The 16,409-nt window shown below is 59.8% G+C and overlaps 1 protein-coding gene across 2 annotated transcripts in view; it reads right to left on the minus strand.

Moving 5' to 3' along the window:
* Positions 1-1,855: 1,855 nt before the first annotated feature.
* The window catches only part of ITGA3 (integrin subunit alpha 3), a 41,009-nt gene continuing 26,455 nt past the window's right edge, over positions 1,856-16,409 (minus strand). For both annotated transcript variants that reach the window (XM_050934695.1, XM_050934694.1), the window contains exons 7-26: positions 15,850-16,043; positions 15,021-15,109; positions 14,489-14,625; positions 13,596-13,682; positions 13,267-13,334; positions 12,466-12,602; positions 11,988-12,134; positions 11,348-11,445; positions 10,913-11,078; positions 10,135-10,203; positions 9,690-9,769; positions 8,991-9,068; positions 8,425-8,527; positions 8,174-8,350; positions 7,674-7,787; positions 7,025-7,138; positions 6,200-6,298; positions 5,213-5,338; positions 3,335-3,489; positions 1,856-1,950 (exon numbers count right to left, since the gene is read on the minus strand). In XM_050934695.1, the coding sequence (XP_050790652.1) occupies positions 3,379-3,489; positions 5,213-5,338; positions 6,200-6,298; positions 7,025-7,138; positions 7,674-7,787; positions 8,174-8,350; positions 8,425-8,527; positions 8,991-9,068; positions 9,690-9,769; positions 10,135-10,203; positions 10,913-11,078; positions 11,348-11,445; positions 11,988-12,134; positions 12,466-12,602; positions 13,267-13,334; positions 13,596-13,682; positions 14,489-14,625; positions 15,021-15,109; positions 15,850-16,043 (2,194 nt within the window). In that variant the 3' untranslated portion in view covers positions 1,856-1,950; positions 3,335-3,378. The remainder of the gene's footprint in view (positions 1,951-3,334; positions 3,490-5,212; positions 5,339-6,199; positions 6,299-7,024; positions 7,139-7,673; positions 7,788-8,173; positions 8,351-8,424; positions 8,528-8,990; positions 9,069-9,689; positions 9,770-10,134; positions 10,204-10,912; positions 11,079-11,347; positions 11,446-11,987; positions 12,135-12,465; positions 12,603-13,266; positions 13,335-13,595; positions 13,683-14,488; positions 14,626-15,020; positions 15,110-15,849; positions 16,044-16,409) is intronic.

The raw sequence follows: 16,409 nt of genomic DNA on the forward strand, positions 1-16,409 counted from the left end.
CCCTGTGCTGCTCCCTAGGAAAAGCTGGAGAGGGGACCACTGGCTCTAGGCTTAAGCAGATCCAGCCACCAGAAAGTGGGGAGCATGAAGGGGCGGAGGATGGTGCTGCAGCTACCAAGAGCCAGGAGGTTCCCCCCACTTAGCACCTCCCTACGCACAGGCAGGTTCAGCAGGACTCTGAGCAGATTCTCCTGTAGCTGCATTGGCTCCAGCAGGGCTAATGGGAGGGGTAGGGCAGCGGGTGAGGCATAACACCCCACAGGGATCAAGGCTCCGGGAGATTAAAATCAGCCCCTGCGTTTTAAGGCTCAAAGCGAGATCCCAGCCTGCAGCCTCGGGGTGGGGGTGGGAGGTGAGAGTTGGGGCTCACAGGGCCCAGAGTCTGTTCCTTCAGAGGATTCAGTAAGGATCAGGCTGTGCATCCGACTGGTTACACAGCAAAGCCCCGGGCGAAAAGAGCCCTTACCTGTCCCATCCTTGGAGGGGAGCCGAGACCAGCTGCTTGCAAGGCGATGGGTAGGGACCATCCTGCGGTGATGACAAAACCTGCCCCTGCCTCCCCCCACAATGTCCACTCTTCCCAAACCAAAAGCATGGCTCTCTGTGAGCTGTACCCCAGTAACAAGCGGCTCCCCTGGAGAACAGCTACTCCCCTCCCCACCAAAGAATGGCCAAGGGACAAGCAGGGAAAGGTACCAGTAGCACTCACACAAGAAACTCCAGTGGCAAAACATCCAGTGTCCAGTGCGGCGCAGAGAGGGGGCCGTGATGAGGCTGAGAGGCGTTGCCTTGGCAGGGGCAGGGGGTTCCGAGTATTGGAGCCTCTTCTCCTCTTCTGTCCAGGTGCAGAATGCCAGGGTCAGGGCTTAAGAGGGAGCAACCTGCCAGAGGCTGAGCGCGGGCGTGTGCCGGGAAGAAGCGGCGACCACGAACGTGCACCCAAGAGTGCCCGGGTCAGGGCGAGCGTCTGTGTGCTGCGTCCGCCACCACATGTGTGAATCGGTGCAAGTGAGTTCATGCACGAGTGGCCGTGCGTGCAGACGGATCCAGGAGGAGGAGCATCCGTGTGCAAAGAGTTGAAGGGGGAGGCTGGGAACCGTACACTAGTCATCTGCGTGCAAGCGTGGGACAGGGATGGAGGGAAAGTCATGTGGCTCGTGGGCAGCTCGGGGTCTCGACACAACCCACAGCAAAATGCTGTAAGCTTCCAAGTGTGTGCAGGGACTTGACTGCACAAGAGGTCACCTCTGCACGTGTGTGTGCATGGGGTGTGTGTGGAAAGGGCAGGCAAAACATTGCTCTGTGCACCCAAGAGCATCGGGGAAGACCCAACCATATGTGCACAAGTGCACAGCCGAGAGGCAGAGGGGTTGTGCGAGACCACACGCTGTCTGTGCGTAAGGAGGCACTTGGCAGTACAGGTGAGCGTGACAGAGAGCGCGAGAGCAGGGGGCGGGGTGAGGGCCGGGACCCAGACAGAACACACAGTAATTGTGCCCAGGTAGAAGAGTGTGTCTGTGTGTGTGAAATAATCCATTTGTGCAAAACAAAAAGTCCCTCGTGTTCCCACTGCCGGGTCTCGTGTTGCACGGCTGCTCCCCAGGACGTGTAGCTTGCTCCCAGGCCCCTCGAGAAAGCATTGGGGTTGCCATTCTATGCAGTATAACTCAGCATAAATAACATGTCCCTCGCTGGCAGGAGGCTGGTCCCTGGGCTATTTACACCCAGCAGCGACGTGGTCACAGGGGCATGCCGAGCAGACGGGGTGGCAGGAGGGGGAGGGAGGGGTCAGTAGTACTTCTCCGATTCCTGCCAGTTTGTTACCCAGTGTTTCTTGTGCTTCCGGGGCAGGAAGCCGTCAGCAGGCCGGTAGCGCTCCTCCTGGCGGATCCGCACCGCGTGGTACTTGGGCATGATCCGGTAATAGCGGGTCCGCTTGAAGAAGTCGCACTGCACAGAGGGGAGAGGAAGGGGATGGAGGTTAGCATCAAACTTCAATGGGTAGAGAAAGAGAGAAATAAGAAAGAGGAAGAGAAATTAGAGAGAGAAATCAGTGGAGAGAGAAATCAGAGCAGGAGAGAGAGAAATCAGGGACAGAAAGAGAGGGAGAGAGAAATCAGAAAAATCAGGGACAGATATCAGAGAGGGAAAAGAAATCAGGGACAAAAATCAGAGTGGGAGAGACAAATCAGAACTAGAAAGAGAAATCTGGGACAGAAATCAGAGAAACATCAGAAGGAAATCTGAAAGAGCCCGTGAGATCAGAGAGAAAAATGAGCATGAAATCAGAGAGATGAAAAGGAGAAAAAGAAAAGAGAGAAAGAAAAAGATCCAAAAAATAGAAACAACAAAAAGAACAGCAGCAAACGAGAAAAGGGAGACAGACAGATTTTGACTCTTTCCCTGGCAGGAGACGCAAGAGAATCCAGAGGCTGCTCTGAGAAACAGTGACGCTGGAACAGGGGAGACAGACATTAGTGTTAGTTAAACCGCGGCACAGTTGGACAGACGGACACAACTGGATGGCGTGCGTGGAATCGCTGGTTCTCCTTCCTGTCCGCAGTTCTATCCCCTGGGCAGTTAGCGGCCGTTTGGTCCTTCATGGGAAGATCCGGTCTCCCTCATTCTGCATTAGCGCCCCCCAGTGTCACAGCAGCATCCTGGGACATTGTTCTACCCTTCTCTTTATTAAGGTTTCTTCTGACTCTGCCCACTGGTGCAGCTGTCACATACACAAGGCTTAGCCCGCGCCACCAAGCAGATGAGCAATAGTGACGCGTCAGGCACAAGGGTGGCGATGCCCTTTCGGCATCACTAATCCAGCCGTGCAAAGAGTCCAAATGGTCACGTAGTGCCACAAATGGGCAGCACCCTCTCCCTCCTCCCCTCCCCAGGTTTGGTGTTGTATCCTCCCATGTACTCCTCTTTTGCACTATCGAGGCTTATACGGCAGGGCCCTCAGGGCACATCCCGAGTGGAACAGCAGGGACACACACACACACACACACACACACACACACACACACACACACACACACCCTGTGCAGAACCCAGCTGCAGCTGGAGGGGAGCCAGGGAAAAGCAGAGGGGGATTAGGGGTAGGGGAGTGCCAACGAAAGTGCAGTCAGACAATTTGCTCCCTGGCTGCGACTGTATCAGACCAGACCACACACACACACACTCAGTGGAAAGTCAGCGGGCCCCTCAATGGAGACATGAAGCCCAGACAGGGAAAGGGTTAATAGGAGAAGGCAGGACAGACAGGGAGGAAGTGAGAAGTCAATATCCCATAGGCCCCTCCCCTTTGCATGTTGCCCTGCCCCCCGCTCATTACCAAGAGGATGGAGTGGGCTCTCAGGGCAAAGGGGCAGCCCTGAGCTAGTAGTCATCAGTCAGCCGCTCCGTTTCAGACGGCTGGATCTTCATCTCCGCTTTCTGGCCCTTGGCCTCGTACATGGCACGGGTGCTCGCCCTCCGGAAGAAGCCGCACTACGAGGAAGCAGGTGACACCGGTCAGGGGCAACGGGCGGCGGGAAATCCCTTGGGAGGAAATGTTCCTGCCCAGAGGTGGCTGCTTCTCAGTGGCCGATGGGCTGATCTCTGTGGGTATCGATTTATAAAGGGCTTTGGGATCCCTGCGGAGCAGGGCCGGATGGGGGAGGTAGGTTAGGGATATGGATGTACTTCCTAATCAGCAGAGTCTTTTCGGCTTCCTACTGACCAAGCTCAACTGATCCCTGCTCTGAGAGATGGCCCCTTCTGACTCACCTGATCCGCTCCCCCGTGATGCCGGAAATACCGTTCGCTCCTGCTAGCCTAGTGGAGCAGAAGCAGTAATCCGGATTCTATTTCAGATCATGCATCATTAATTAAGTCCCTACTGTGGAACTGTAATAGGAAAAAACCAGCTTGACTCTCAGATCTCCAGGTGGCACTTGCAGGGTTAGGAGATGTCTTCCCCAGCCCCCCCCCCCCCCGACTTTTGAATTTGGAGCAGTCCAGTGGGGTGGGAGTGGAAACAAAGGTGGCTTTACATCACATTTTAACCTTCAGGATTCTGGGGCTGGTGAGATAAGGTAGAGCCGCCTAGGGGACAGCTCTAATTTACACCCCAAGGGACCATCATGTAGTTGAGAACAGCTGGAACTCAGAGCAATGCAGCCACACCCCGACCATCCCTGGAGCATGTACCTAGCATATTCTAGTGCTGGGAGGAGTGCAGGGCAGCAGTGTTGGGGGATTCCCCAAGTTGGGGTGATCTCTGGGGTTTCCAGCTCCTCTCTGCCGCCCAGAATCAGGGCTGCTATCTTGCGAAGCAGTCAGCGGTTATCCCCAAGAGAGGAGAAGTCACTTTCCAGAGCGAAACGGTATTTAAACAATACAGCCAGAACACCAGACGTGCAATCCCACGGGGGTATTTACACAGCTCACCAGGTCCCAGGGGAGGCTCCTGTCGATCCCTGCTCCAAACAACTGATGGACAAGCCCCAGAGACAGCAGAGGTTGAAAGAAACCCAAAACTTCCTCAGCCTCACCCCCAAAAATGGCATTTTATCCCCATTTTCTAGAACCCAGTCAAGCTAAGCAGGGGTGGCACGGACAGCTCCGAGGAAGAGCTCAGATGCTGCTGCAGGAAGTGATGCTGATGATTCAATAGGGGGCGCTGTTCTCACTCAGCCACGCCCTGGCATAAACCCAGCGTTCCAACTATCGATCATTCCACGACGCCTCATAGAAGTGGGGCATTAACCTCATTCCACCTGCGGTAATTACAGTCAGTCTCCCTAAATCCCCTTCTGACGCTCTTCTGCATCCTAGCCGTGTGCTGTTAAACTGTGGCCATGCTCCACCTCAGAGGTGGCTGCATCTCAGTGACGGGCGAAGAGATCTCGGTGTGTCGTCTGCAAAGGACTTCAGGACCCTTCACGATGAAAGGCTGTGGGGTCGCCAGCCCACAGCCTCTCTAGGCTGAGAATCTCTTGAGAAGCAGCTTTCTAAAGGGCCCTCGCGGTGCTGCAATTGGGGGCACTGGAATGCGTTACAGATGTAGTCACCGGGTTCACGGTCCACCAGTGTCTTGAGCATGCCAGGCCTCAGCACAGTTCCCACAGCTCCATCACTCACTCCTAGCGGCTCCCGTATCAGCCTAGACAGAGAGCAGGAGTCCCTCACCCCCACCCTCTGCTCCAAAGGGAACCGCAGCCCCTCTCACCTTCCACAGCAGCAGGATGATCAGCCCCAGCAGCAGCAGCCCTGCCCCTACCGCCACAAGCACCAGCCACAGCTCGATCTCCGCTGGCTGCTCCTCGACAAGCTCCGAGTCGATGTCCACAAAGAACTGGGGGCCAAATGCAATGAACAGACAGGATGGGATGGCAGCTGTGCAACTGTGCACCTGGCTGGGGATGCAGGAGCTCCCAGCTATTGTAGTCCCAGCCTCTCCCAGCAGGAGGCGCTGTCAGTGATGGTGCAGGAGACCTGGTTATGGAGGCGGGGGGACTCCCAGCTACTGCAGTCCCAGCCTCTCCCAGCAGGAGGCACTGTGGGGGATGGTGAAAGAACTGGCTTGGAGGGGTGGGGAGGGGGAGTTCCCCGCTGCTGCCGCCTCAGCCTCTCCCAGCAGGAGGCACTGTGGGGGATGGTGCAGAAGCATTGGCTGTTGGCAGGGGGAGCTCCCAGCTACTCCAGTTCCAGTCTCTCCAGCAGGAGGCACTGTCGGGGATGGTACAGGAGACCTGGCTATGGAGGCGAGGGGACTCCCAGCTACTGCAGTCCCAGCCTCTCCCAGTAGGAGGCGCTGTCAGGGATGGTGCAAGAACTGGCTTGGAAGAGGGGAGGGGGAGTTCCCTGCTGCTGCCGCCTCAGCCTCTCCCAGCAGGAGGCACTGTGGGGGATGGTGCAGAAGTGCTGGCTGTGGGCAGAGGGAGCTCCCAGATACTCCAATTCCAGTCTCTCCAGCAGGAGGCGCTGTTGGGGATGGCACAGAAGCGCTGGCTGTGGGCAGGGGGAGCTCCCAGCTACTCCAGTTCCAGTCTCTCCAGCAGGAGGCGCTGTCGGGGATGGCACAGAAGTGCTGGCTATGGGCGGGGGAACTCCCAGCTACTCCGGTGCCAGCCATGTCCAGCCGGAGGCGCTGGAGAGAAGAGCAGGCAAACACACGCCCTGCACCCAGAGAAGGGAGCAATCCGGGCTGACTCACCTGCACCGTGTGGTTCTTCATGTTGACGGTGGGAACATTTGTCTTGAGGAACAGTGTCGCCAGTCCCGTCACCTTGACACGGTCGAAGTCACTGAACTCCTGCGCAGCCCGGGGGGACAAGAGGGGGAGGGGGAAATGGGGCAGCTTGTAACCTGGGCCAGGAGTGTGTATCTCCACTTTAACACAGCCACCCCCCCGCATCCATCCCTCCCCCACACCTTGGGGCAGATGAACCCCGACGGCCCTGCAGGCCCAGTGTCATCCTTGGAGCAGGTACTGCCTGGCCAAGCTTCCCCCAGGGGCCAACCCCAGGCGAGACGGCTCTTGTGGCTCATTCTGCCCTTGGCCCCGCTGCAGAGATTGCTGGGAATGGGGACTAACGATGCCTGCTGGAGGACGGGATGGAGGAGTAGCCATTGACACTGGGAACCCAGCTGAGACCTCCCAACTCATTGCATGCAATGTCTGGTCACTGCCTACCCTTCATCAGATCCCGGCCAGCAGCCTAGAGGGGTCTGACTTCCACAGGAACCCAGGCAGTGCCGGACCAACCATCCATCCCAGTATCCTGTCTCTGACAGGAGCTAGCACCAAAGCCAGCACCAAGAAACCCCTGCAGTGGGCAGAGGTGGAGGAATCTGCTCACCACCATGGTCTCATCCTGATAGTGCGAGATCCAATTTTATCTTGGGGCAGTGAGTTCTGCCGACTAATTGTGCTTAGTGTGACTACATCTGTCATGAATTTTAAATATCTCATCACCGATTCCTGGCCCCCTTGATAAAATCCACCCTCCCAGAACACCCCGGACAGTTTGGCGCTGACCTCGATGAAGGTGCTGTTCCACACCCGTGCTCGGACGCTGACGTTCGTTGTGTGCCTGGCGTCCCGGATGGGGCACTGGAACCAGATGCAGCGGGACGTCCCCTTGGAGCAGCTCTGGGGGCAGGAAACAAAAGATGCTGGCATGTTAGTGGGCGGGTCCAGGCGGATGTACATAGCCAGAGCAGCCCACCCAGCCAACACCCTCTCAAGGCTGGGAGCTTGTGAAGACACGTTGGGGTGGGAGAGTTTCTGAAATGAATCATCAACGCTGGATGGTTACACCCCAACAACATACACAGAACATCGGTCAGTTACAGGCCTGATCAGCTGACACTCTTGGACACCACACCACTGTACCCCATGCAACAGGCTGTGGGAGACAACTGCCCTCTAGTGGGCACAATCAGAACTACTCAACCACGTGCCATAGGCCTCACACCGCCATCAGCTAGCAGAGATCCCCCCTGAACTCTTGGGGTCCTGAGCAGGCACAGTTGGGGTCTATCCCACAGTCATTGTCTCTGGAGTTGGGGTGCGTGAAGGACAGGGTACGGCTCGTGCTGGGTGTGTGAATAGTGTAGTGAGATGCTACAGGGACCCCGGCTCTCCTCCCGGGCCAGGCTGAAGCTGCCACGAGACCAGCGCTCACCAGCAGCGTTTCTGACTTGGCTTTCTTGGAGGCGGCGAGGGTGACGGGGGGGTCGGCCTGCAGCGCCGCCTCCAGATCGCGCTTCTGCCTGGTGGAGGCGCCACCGTCCAGGAGCTGGAAAGGAAGCGAGCTGGTTACACTCCTCCGGGGTCTGCACCTCATGGAGGGCTGAGCACTCTCCCGTACCTGAGGGGGCAGGGCAGGGCAGAGGGCGCACGGGCTGGTGACCCCTTACCTGGCCCCCCACCTCTCCGGGGCAGAGAACACAGGAACCACTGGCCTGACTCCCTCCCCAGAGTTCTCCAGGGCAGAATCAGGGCTCTGGGATGGCACTGCTCCCAGGGGGCGGTGGGTGGCGTCGCAGTGTTGCGAAGTGCAGCTGCAGGGTGGGGAGAGGCAGGGTAGGGCAGGGCGAGCCAGGGAAGAGGATTGACAGGTGAGGGAGAGCGCACGCTGGCGGGCAGGGAGCAGGGGCCACCGGGCTGCAGGGCCTGACTCACGGTGAGGTTGAGGGGGTTGATGACGCCCCCCGGTGGCCGGCAGTGCCAGCTCCCCTTGTCGCTCACGAGGATCTCCGTGGGGTACAGCAGCCATTTGCCGTTGTGGATTTCGTAGGGCCACTCGAAGCCCAGGACGATGGTGCCCAGCGAGCCCAGAGACTCCCCCTTGGTGCTCACCTGCAACGCAAAGCCCAGTTGGGACGTGGCCGCCGCCATCTCCCCAGGCCCCCTCCCATCGGGAGCCTCCGTACCTGGAAATCGAACCTGACTGGGCTCCCCACATCCAGCTCGCTCTTCATGGCTGACTCCCCCATCACCTTCCCGCTGAAGGACGTCTGGAGGGGCCGGGACGTCCTGCCAGGGAGGAGAGCGGCTGGGGTCAGCGGGGCAGACAGGGAGACCGGGCAGGAGAAACGGGCACACGATGGGCAGTGGAGAGTTGCTGGGATGAGCACGGACTAGGCTCAGAGCTGGAAGTGGCAGGCTGGGCTTGGGGGCCCGGGGCTGGGCTGGGGGGGCTTAGGGGGGCCCAAGCTGGGCATGGAGGGCCTAGACCCAGGAGCATCCCAGGCTGGGCAGATGGAAGCACTGTATGGGGATACACATGCAGTCAGGGTCTCTTCATCAGTGGGATGCAGCCAATCCCTGCCCAGCTTCCTTATGGGGCACCAGTCCCTGAGCAGGGTGAGCTGTGGGGCCCGGAACCCCAATTCACACTCCAGTTCTCGCTGGAGACAGTGGTGTCTCCCGGGGGTGGGAATTCGGGGACCCAGGAACCAGCTGAACCGAGGGGGGCGTGAGCCCCAAAGATACGCACATGGTGAGAGACGCCTGGACAGTGTAGTCCACGAGCAGCTCGGCCCACACTGGCTGCAGGTCCTCCTGGTAACTCAGCCTGCCGAGACAGGGCCGAAATAACATTACAGGGGCCCTTTGTACCTCGCTCCCTGCCCTGGAGCAGAGATCCAGACACACACGAGGTTCTGCAGCCAGACCCCATGAGCCTCAGGGTCTGTAGGGGGCGCTCTCTGCCCTGAGCCAATGCTGACCCCAGAGCGGCGCTAGGGGGCACGGCCGTGCAGGGAATGGTGTGGGTGACTCCAACACCCCAGCACAGAGATAGGGGGCGCTGCAGGTGCTATTTTACCAAGTCGGTCCTGACTTCCGGTGCTCATTAAAGGCCCCATGGCATTCTGGATGCCCCGGTGTCCCGGCATAACTCAGGGAGCTGCAGTCCACCTGGCCCGCAGTACCACCTGGCTACAGCACTCGTTTTCGTTTCCTTTCCGAGACTGTGCTTAACGTTGCTACACGCTGTTAATTAACTGCCCCGTTCCCCCCCAGAGGTGGCTGCCTTTCCATGGCAAAGTGCTGCAGGGTTGGGGGGCACTATGGAAAAGCCTGGCCTTGCTTCCTGTTTTCTCTCCTGCCAGCTGAGCTGCTTCAACTCACTCATCCAGCACCCCTCCCCCTTGCAGATGGACCTCCACCCTCCGCACCCCTTCAGGGGACTCACGTGGAGAGCTGGAGCTGGGCCATGACTTCGCGGGTCTCCAGGGTGATGTTAATGGCTTCGAAGGTGATGATCAGCTCTGCCTGCAACAGAGGGGCCACTGCGCTCAAGGCCAGGTCCACGTGGAGCTGTGCCTGGCACAGGCTTTACCAACCAGGCTGGCCCCATTGGCAGGCAACCCCAACCCCCTGCCACAGACCCCTGGGGTGGGGGAAGCTCAGATCGCATTGAAACACCCACCATGGGGGCCGTGGGCACCTGGAACCCACCCCCACCCACGCTGCAAGAGTCCCAAGGTGGTGGGTGCCCAAAGGCTGCCATGCCTCCCCCCACCTCTGAGGCTTCTTATCCTAGCCCCATAGGCTGCCCCACTTGGTGGTGCCCCCTGCCCCACCCCCACGGGACCCTGCCCTCTGAGCCAGGGCGTGTGGGGCCAGACGGTGCTCACCCTCTGGTTCTTCTTGAAGGGGTTTCCCAGGTCACACAGCACCGTCTCCTCAAAGGTGCAGGCACCACTCTGTGAGGAGGTGGGGGGAAGGGGGTGTCACCATCAGCTCGGCCCATGAGCCCAGCCCCGCCACAGAGACACCTCCCCATCCCCCATCCGAGCACCTCCTGCCCCATCCCTGCGCCCTGCCACCCCCCAGCCCAGAAAGACACCCCCGCCCCCAGCCACCCACCTCTACCTGAGAAGCACTTGCCCCATCTGGGAGCAGGACGCGCCTGAGGGCCGTCCCTGGACCTTGATACCCACCACCCCCGAGGGTGTCCCCTTCCCCATCCTGGGAGCAGGGCACTGAGAGAAGGGAAAGCCAGCCCCATATCCCACCCCTAAGCCCATAGCCAGGGCTCTGGCCTCCAGGCTGTCTGCCTGCCCCCCGCCCCCACCGCAACAACTGGCTGCACGTCGACCGGGTGCCCCTCGCCAGCCCTGATGGAGCATGGCACCTCTCAGTGGTGGGCACAAGCCGCGTCCCTCCTGCCCGCCCCACTGGCTTTAAACCGGGAGAAAATAGTGACCTGGGGCTCAGATGGACAGACAGAGGGCTCCTCCACCTGCAGGGCCGGGTGGACGGCTGGCAATGGGAGGGTACGGGTGGAGGAGAAAGCAAGGGGGTTGGCACAAAGGAAGGCGGCTGGATGGAGGATGCCATGGCGGGCAGGGAGTGTCGTTTAAAGAGTGCGGACCAGGCAGGGTGGGCAGCAGGGGAAGGGGGGTTCCTTACGGGCCGGACGGAGGAGGGCAGCAGGGCGGGGGGCACGGTGATGTTGAGCAGGGCCTCGTGGGCATCCTCGCCGTTGCTGCCTGTCGAGGGGGCGTTGGTGACATTGATGCTCAGGTGCAGCTTCCTGACGTCCCGGCTGTACTGCAGCACCTGGGTCCCGTTCAGCCTGCGCCGGAGAAGGGACAGCGCTCAGCACGGGGGGCATCGGCCGCCACATGGGCAGGGGGTGACAATCCCCCTACAAGAAGGGAACTTCTCTGGGTCCCACTGGAAAGAGCCCCCACCCCCCCCGCAGCAGGCAGGGCCCAGGCAGGGATGCTCTCCCCCAGTGGGCAGGTAAGAGGCCGTTTAGGCAGAGGCAGCTCCCTCCTTGAGCTGGCTCTGCGTGCCCGGGAAGGGGGCATGGTGCCAGGGCAGGCTCTGCCCTTCTCTCACCGGGGCAGCGGCTGGTTCTGCTCGTTGACGAAGGCGCACTGCAGCTGCAGGTTGCTGTTACACTTGTTGTCCAGGCCGCATTCTTTCTGGAAGTTAATCTGACAACGGCATTGGTCATTCACTCGCGCTGCCCTGAACCAGCACAGGGCAACCCACCCTGCTCGGCAGGCTCTGACCCCAAGACCGTCAGCATTAAAGTCTGGGGCCTCTGCCACTTGAGCTGAGGGAGGCACTCCACCACCCAGCGGCAGCAGTAGGCTGTTATCCTATAGTTGTCCCAGCTACTAGCAGGGATGTGGCACACTCTAGTGCTAGTGTGAATTATAGAAACATGTTTCCATTAGAAATCTCCCTACAGCAGGGCAGGGCCTCAGAGACTTGGAGGCAGGTCGGTTATACCCAAGCAGCTGACGCTTGCCTCCTATTCACATGGAGCCAGTGTCAGAGCCAGGAATGGAACCCAGCAGTCCTGGCTCCCAGTCCCCTGCTCAGACCCCATCCACATAGAGGCAGCGCCACAGCTGGGAATGGAACCCAGGAGTCCTGGCTCCCCCCTGCTTAGCAGGCGCTGCATAGGGGCCATTCCCCTCGGCCCGACCCAGCTCCCTCCCTTCCCCGTCGCTCGGCAGGTCCGTCCCACCTCGGTGTGGTTCTCCCGGGGCTGATCCTCATTCAGGACAGGGAAGGCGTTGAGGGAGCGGGGCCCCAGCTGGAAGCGCCTGGCCTTCTCCTCCAGGGCGTAGCTCATGTGCAGCGCTATGGGATGCAGCTTGTCCCGGATGTTCTCCTGCAGGAAGGACGGTGGGTTTCATTGCCGGCGATAATGGCTATCCCACCCCGGCCGGCGCAGAACAGACCCAGCTACTGGGACTCCCTGGGGGCCGTATCCTCCAGGCCCCCCCATGCACGCTGAGTCCTGATTTAGACAGGAGGTTCTTGGCTTTTCTGCTGCCAGACCCTCCCCTCCCTTAGCTCTTTATTCCCAGATCCTGCAAGGCCCCTCCACACCCCAGCCCCACGGGACAGCTAGCCCCAGCTGTCTATTACCTGCTGCCACAGGGTCACACCCTCCCCGCGCTGCCCTGTGCTAAGCTCGGGCTGCACTGCCCTCTGCTCACCAGCAGGAGGAGCTGCAGGTCATGGCACTTGGTGGCTGGCATGGTGAAGACGCCCTTGTAAACAGCGGAGTGCGTCCCAGCAAACCTCACCCGGGCTGGGCGCCGGTCTTTGTCAGCCTCCAGGGTGTATAGCAGGTCTGGAGAGAACAAGGGGGCGGAGGGGGAGAACAGGTTCATTCAGGGCAGCCACACCCCATGGAGACACAGGGCAAACGCTGGCCTCGCACACACACATGCTCACATTGCACACGTGCGCACACATAAACACACCATTGTACATGCACCATTACTAGTGCACATACACACGCACACACCACTGCATGCACCATTACAAGTGCACGTGCACACACCACTGCATGCACCATTACAAGTGCACACCCACCCACACCCATTACATGAGTACACAAACATGCACATGCACCACTGAACACACACCAGTGCCCATGTGCAAACCCACTCATCACTGCATGACCTGCCCGTGTGCACACACACACACCACTGCGTGCATCCACACACTAGTGCTCCTGTGTGAACACACCAGCCACTGCTGCTGCATTCTCCCCATTCCTACAGTTCAATGGTTATAGGAGCAGCCCCCTGGATCCCAGGAACCCCTCCCCCAATTGCCATTTCCCTGTGCATCTTTCTGTCCGTGTCTCCCCCCGCCCAACACACACACATAGACCATTGCACGCACACACCATTGCTCACATTGGGCGTGTGCACACACAACGCGCTGTTCACTTTGCAGCGCGCACCCGCCAGTGTGTCTCACAGCCCCTCCCTCTCCAGCCCACTCACTGATTTGCTCCTTGTACTTGGGGTCTCCAGCACTCTGGTTGTAGGAGAAGCAGATCTGCACCTGGATGCTGCAGGGGCGAGAGAGGAGGCCCTGGTCAGTGACAGCAGGATGGGGCAGAGCCAGCAGGCAGGGTCCCAGACACGTCCCATTTGCTCTGGCCGCAGACACACAGCCCACACGGATGCTATGGGCACAGGGACGGCAGGGCTTTTCCTTGCCACGCAGGGCTTTTCCTTGCCATGCAGGGCTAGCCCCATGAGCCCCAGAGCGCCATCCAGGGGTTCTGCCAATCAGGGGGCATGGATGATGTTTTTGGGGGGACCCTTACCAGGAGTTTGGGGTGCACTTGGCCGGATCCACCACGCTGGGGCTCACAGTGAAGGTTTTGTTCAAGATGTTGATCACAGGTCGAGCTCTGGGCAGGCAGAGAAAGGGAAGAGATCAGCCGAGCCTCCCTCCCAGCAGGAACCACTGCCAGCTCTGCCCACCAGCGCCAGGAGCTGCCGGATGCCACCCTGCTCTGCAGGAGTCAGTGCTCCCACCTCCCCAGCAAGGGTTGGGCTTTGGGGGGCACAATGGAGGGTTTTGGGGGGCGGCGAGGGCAGTCTTTGTCCCATACAGAGGCTGGGATTCTCCTTTCTCATCACACCATTCATGACTCCTTCTCAGCACAAGACCCCTCCACGGCTCAGAGAACCCAAAATCTTGGGGCACAGGGCTAGACAGCTCAGGGAGCTGGCAGCAGGATATTGAGCCTTTCCCCTGGTTTCAATGCAGCCCAAGACAGGAGTGGTTGCAAGAGGCCCACTGTCTGGTCAGGGGGCCTCGGTGACATGAGCACCGAGGGATTTGGGGCACCAGCCCTGTCCCTGTCAGGACTGATGGTTGGCCAAGGGCTGAATGGGCCACGGAGAGCAAACTCCCCACTGGCGCCTGTAGGGGGCAGTCATGCAATACCCTGAGTCTCCCTCTCTCGCCACCCTCGAAGTCCCCGCAATCCCACCCCGTACCTGCTCCTGTTCAAACAGAGCAGCTGGTGCCTCTGCTGAAGGTCCCAGGTTCAACCCCACTGATGCCACCACAGCCCCTCCCCCCCATGCTGAGCACCACACAATCTCCCTGTACTTGTGGGTCCAGAGACCAGCCAGAGAATAGCACCCGCTCCTGCAGGGGAAAGGTTGCCCTGCCAGCATGCCCTGTCCCAACCCCAAACCCCCTTACCTGAGCAGAGCTATCTGCTCGGACAAGCTCCCCACCAGCAGATCGGGGTAGGAATTTCCATCTACGTCCAGCCCCCCACTCAGTGAGTACCCGAAGGTCTGGATGCCAGATGGGCCCAGCTCTGCCCCGCTGATCACCTGCAGGGCAGGGGATGGAGGAGGAAATAGAGTCACCCACAGCCGCTCCAGGACCACCACCACCACCGCCCACCACCCGGGCCAGCAGTTCCCAGGGCCCTGCCCCAAACCCCAGTGAAGAGCCTGGGAAGCTCAACTGCCTTTTCCTCATGCATCTCTCGCTCCTCCGCACCCTTCTAGGATCATCCCATATCCATCATCGACCCACAGATTAGGGAGGGGAGCATTTTCTAGCCTGTTCCTGATGCTAAAACTTCCCTGGTGGGGGAGGGACTGTGCCAGATGGACCCCCCCACACACTTCTCTCCCTGGCCAGGACTTGGCTCCACCCAATGGAATTCTCCCTTTGCAAAGCGCCCCCTAGTGGGAGCAAAGGGTGCACAAGCTGCCTTTACCTGCCGGGGCTTGGCCACCAGCCCCCCTGAGCTGCTGTGGTAGATGTAGACCTTGCCAGAGCCCTCGAAGGGAGCCCCAATGGCGATATCTATGGGGAGAGGCAAAGGGGTCACACAAGCTCCACCAGAGACCCCAGGTCCTCCAGCCCCACAGAAGCCATCTCCAGCCCCCTCACTAAATCCTCACCACTCATGAGCCCCCGCAAACTCAATTCACCCCAGAGCCACCCATTCCCCTAACCCCACACACCAGCCCAGCCCCAAAACCTCCACACCAGCCCCAGTGCCACCCCATACCTCCACACCGCCACCATGGATCCCCCAACTCCCACACGACACCCTGAGCCACCCCATTCCCCCAACCCCCACACCCACCCCCCATACCCTGACTAAACCCTACACAGCCTACACAGCCTCCCAATCCCACCCCGCACTCAGACTAAACCCCACGCACACCAGAGCCCCCTGATCCCACCCGAGCCAACCCATACCCCCAAACCACCTCCTCAATCCCCCAAACCTCACACCACCCTGAGCCACCCCATAGCTCCCAAACCACACACCATCCTGAGCTCCCTCATACCCACACAACCCCCTAACACACACCAGAGTCCCTCAATCCCACCCCAGAGCCACCCCATATCCCAAGCACACCCCAAGCCTCCCAAGCCCTGCAACCACACCCCCCTACACACCCTCCCAGCTACCCCTTCCAAGAGCCACGCTTATAACTCCCTGGCCCCATGGCACTGCAGTGCCCCCCGGATACCCAGTGAACCCGAGGTCTCCCATTACAAGCCCCACGAGTGGAAGGGGCAGCCCCACGCACCCTGGAAGCCGTCCTGGTTGACGTCCCCGATGCTGGCCACGGCGAAGCCGAAGGCCGAGTTGCTGGGTCCCTTCAGAACCAGGCTGGGCCGGTTCTGGAAGCTGCCGGCCTCATTCATGTACACGTAGACAGCGCCGCCCACCTCTTGTTTCCGCTCGAAGTAGTACGGGGCCCCAATCACCAGGTCCTGCCACCTGTCAGCAGGGACAGGAATGGCAGGGTCAAGGCCAGGGGCCAAGGACGATGACGATGATGGATCAGACCCGATCAGTGCTCTGGAGACCCTCCTCCAAAGCTATGGACCATGGAGATCCCCCAAAAGCTATGGGTCCCCCTCAAAGCTATGGAGATCCCCCCAAGATAAGGGCTTCAGAGACACACCCTCAAAGCTATGGACCATGGAGATTCCCCCAAAGCTATGGGCCCCCCCTCAAAGCTAAGGGCTACCGACACCCCCCTCAAAGCTATGGGGATCCCCACCAGCTACGGGCTACAGAGACCCACCTCAAAGCTACAGGCTGCAGAGACACCCCCTCAAAGCTATGGACCATGGAGATCCC

This window comes from Gopherus flavomarginatus, chromosome 25 (genome assembly GCF_025201925.1).
Source record: "Gopherus flavomarginatus isolate rGopFla2 chromosome 25, rGopFla2.mat.asm, whole genome shotgun sequence".
NCBI lineage: Eukaryota > Metazoa > Chordata > Testudines > Testudinidae > Gopherus > Gopherus flavomarginatus.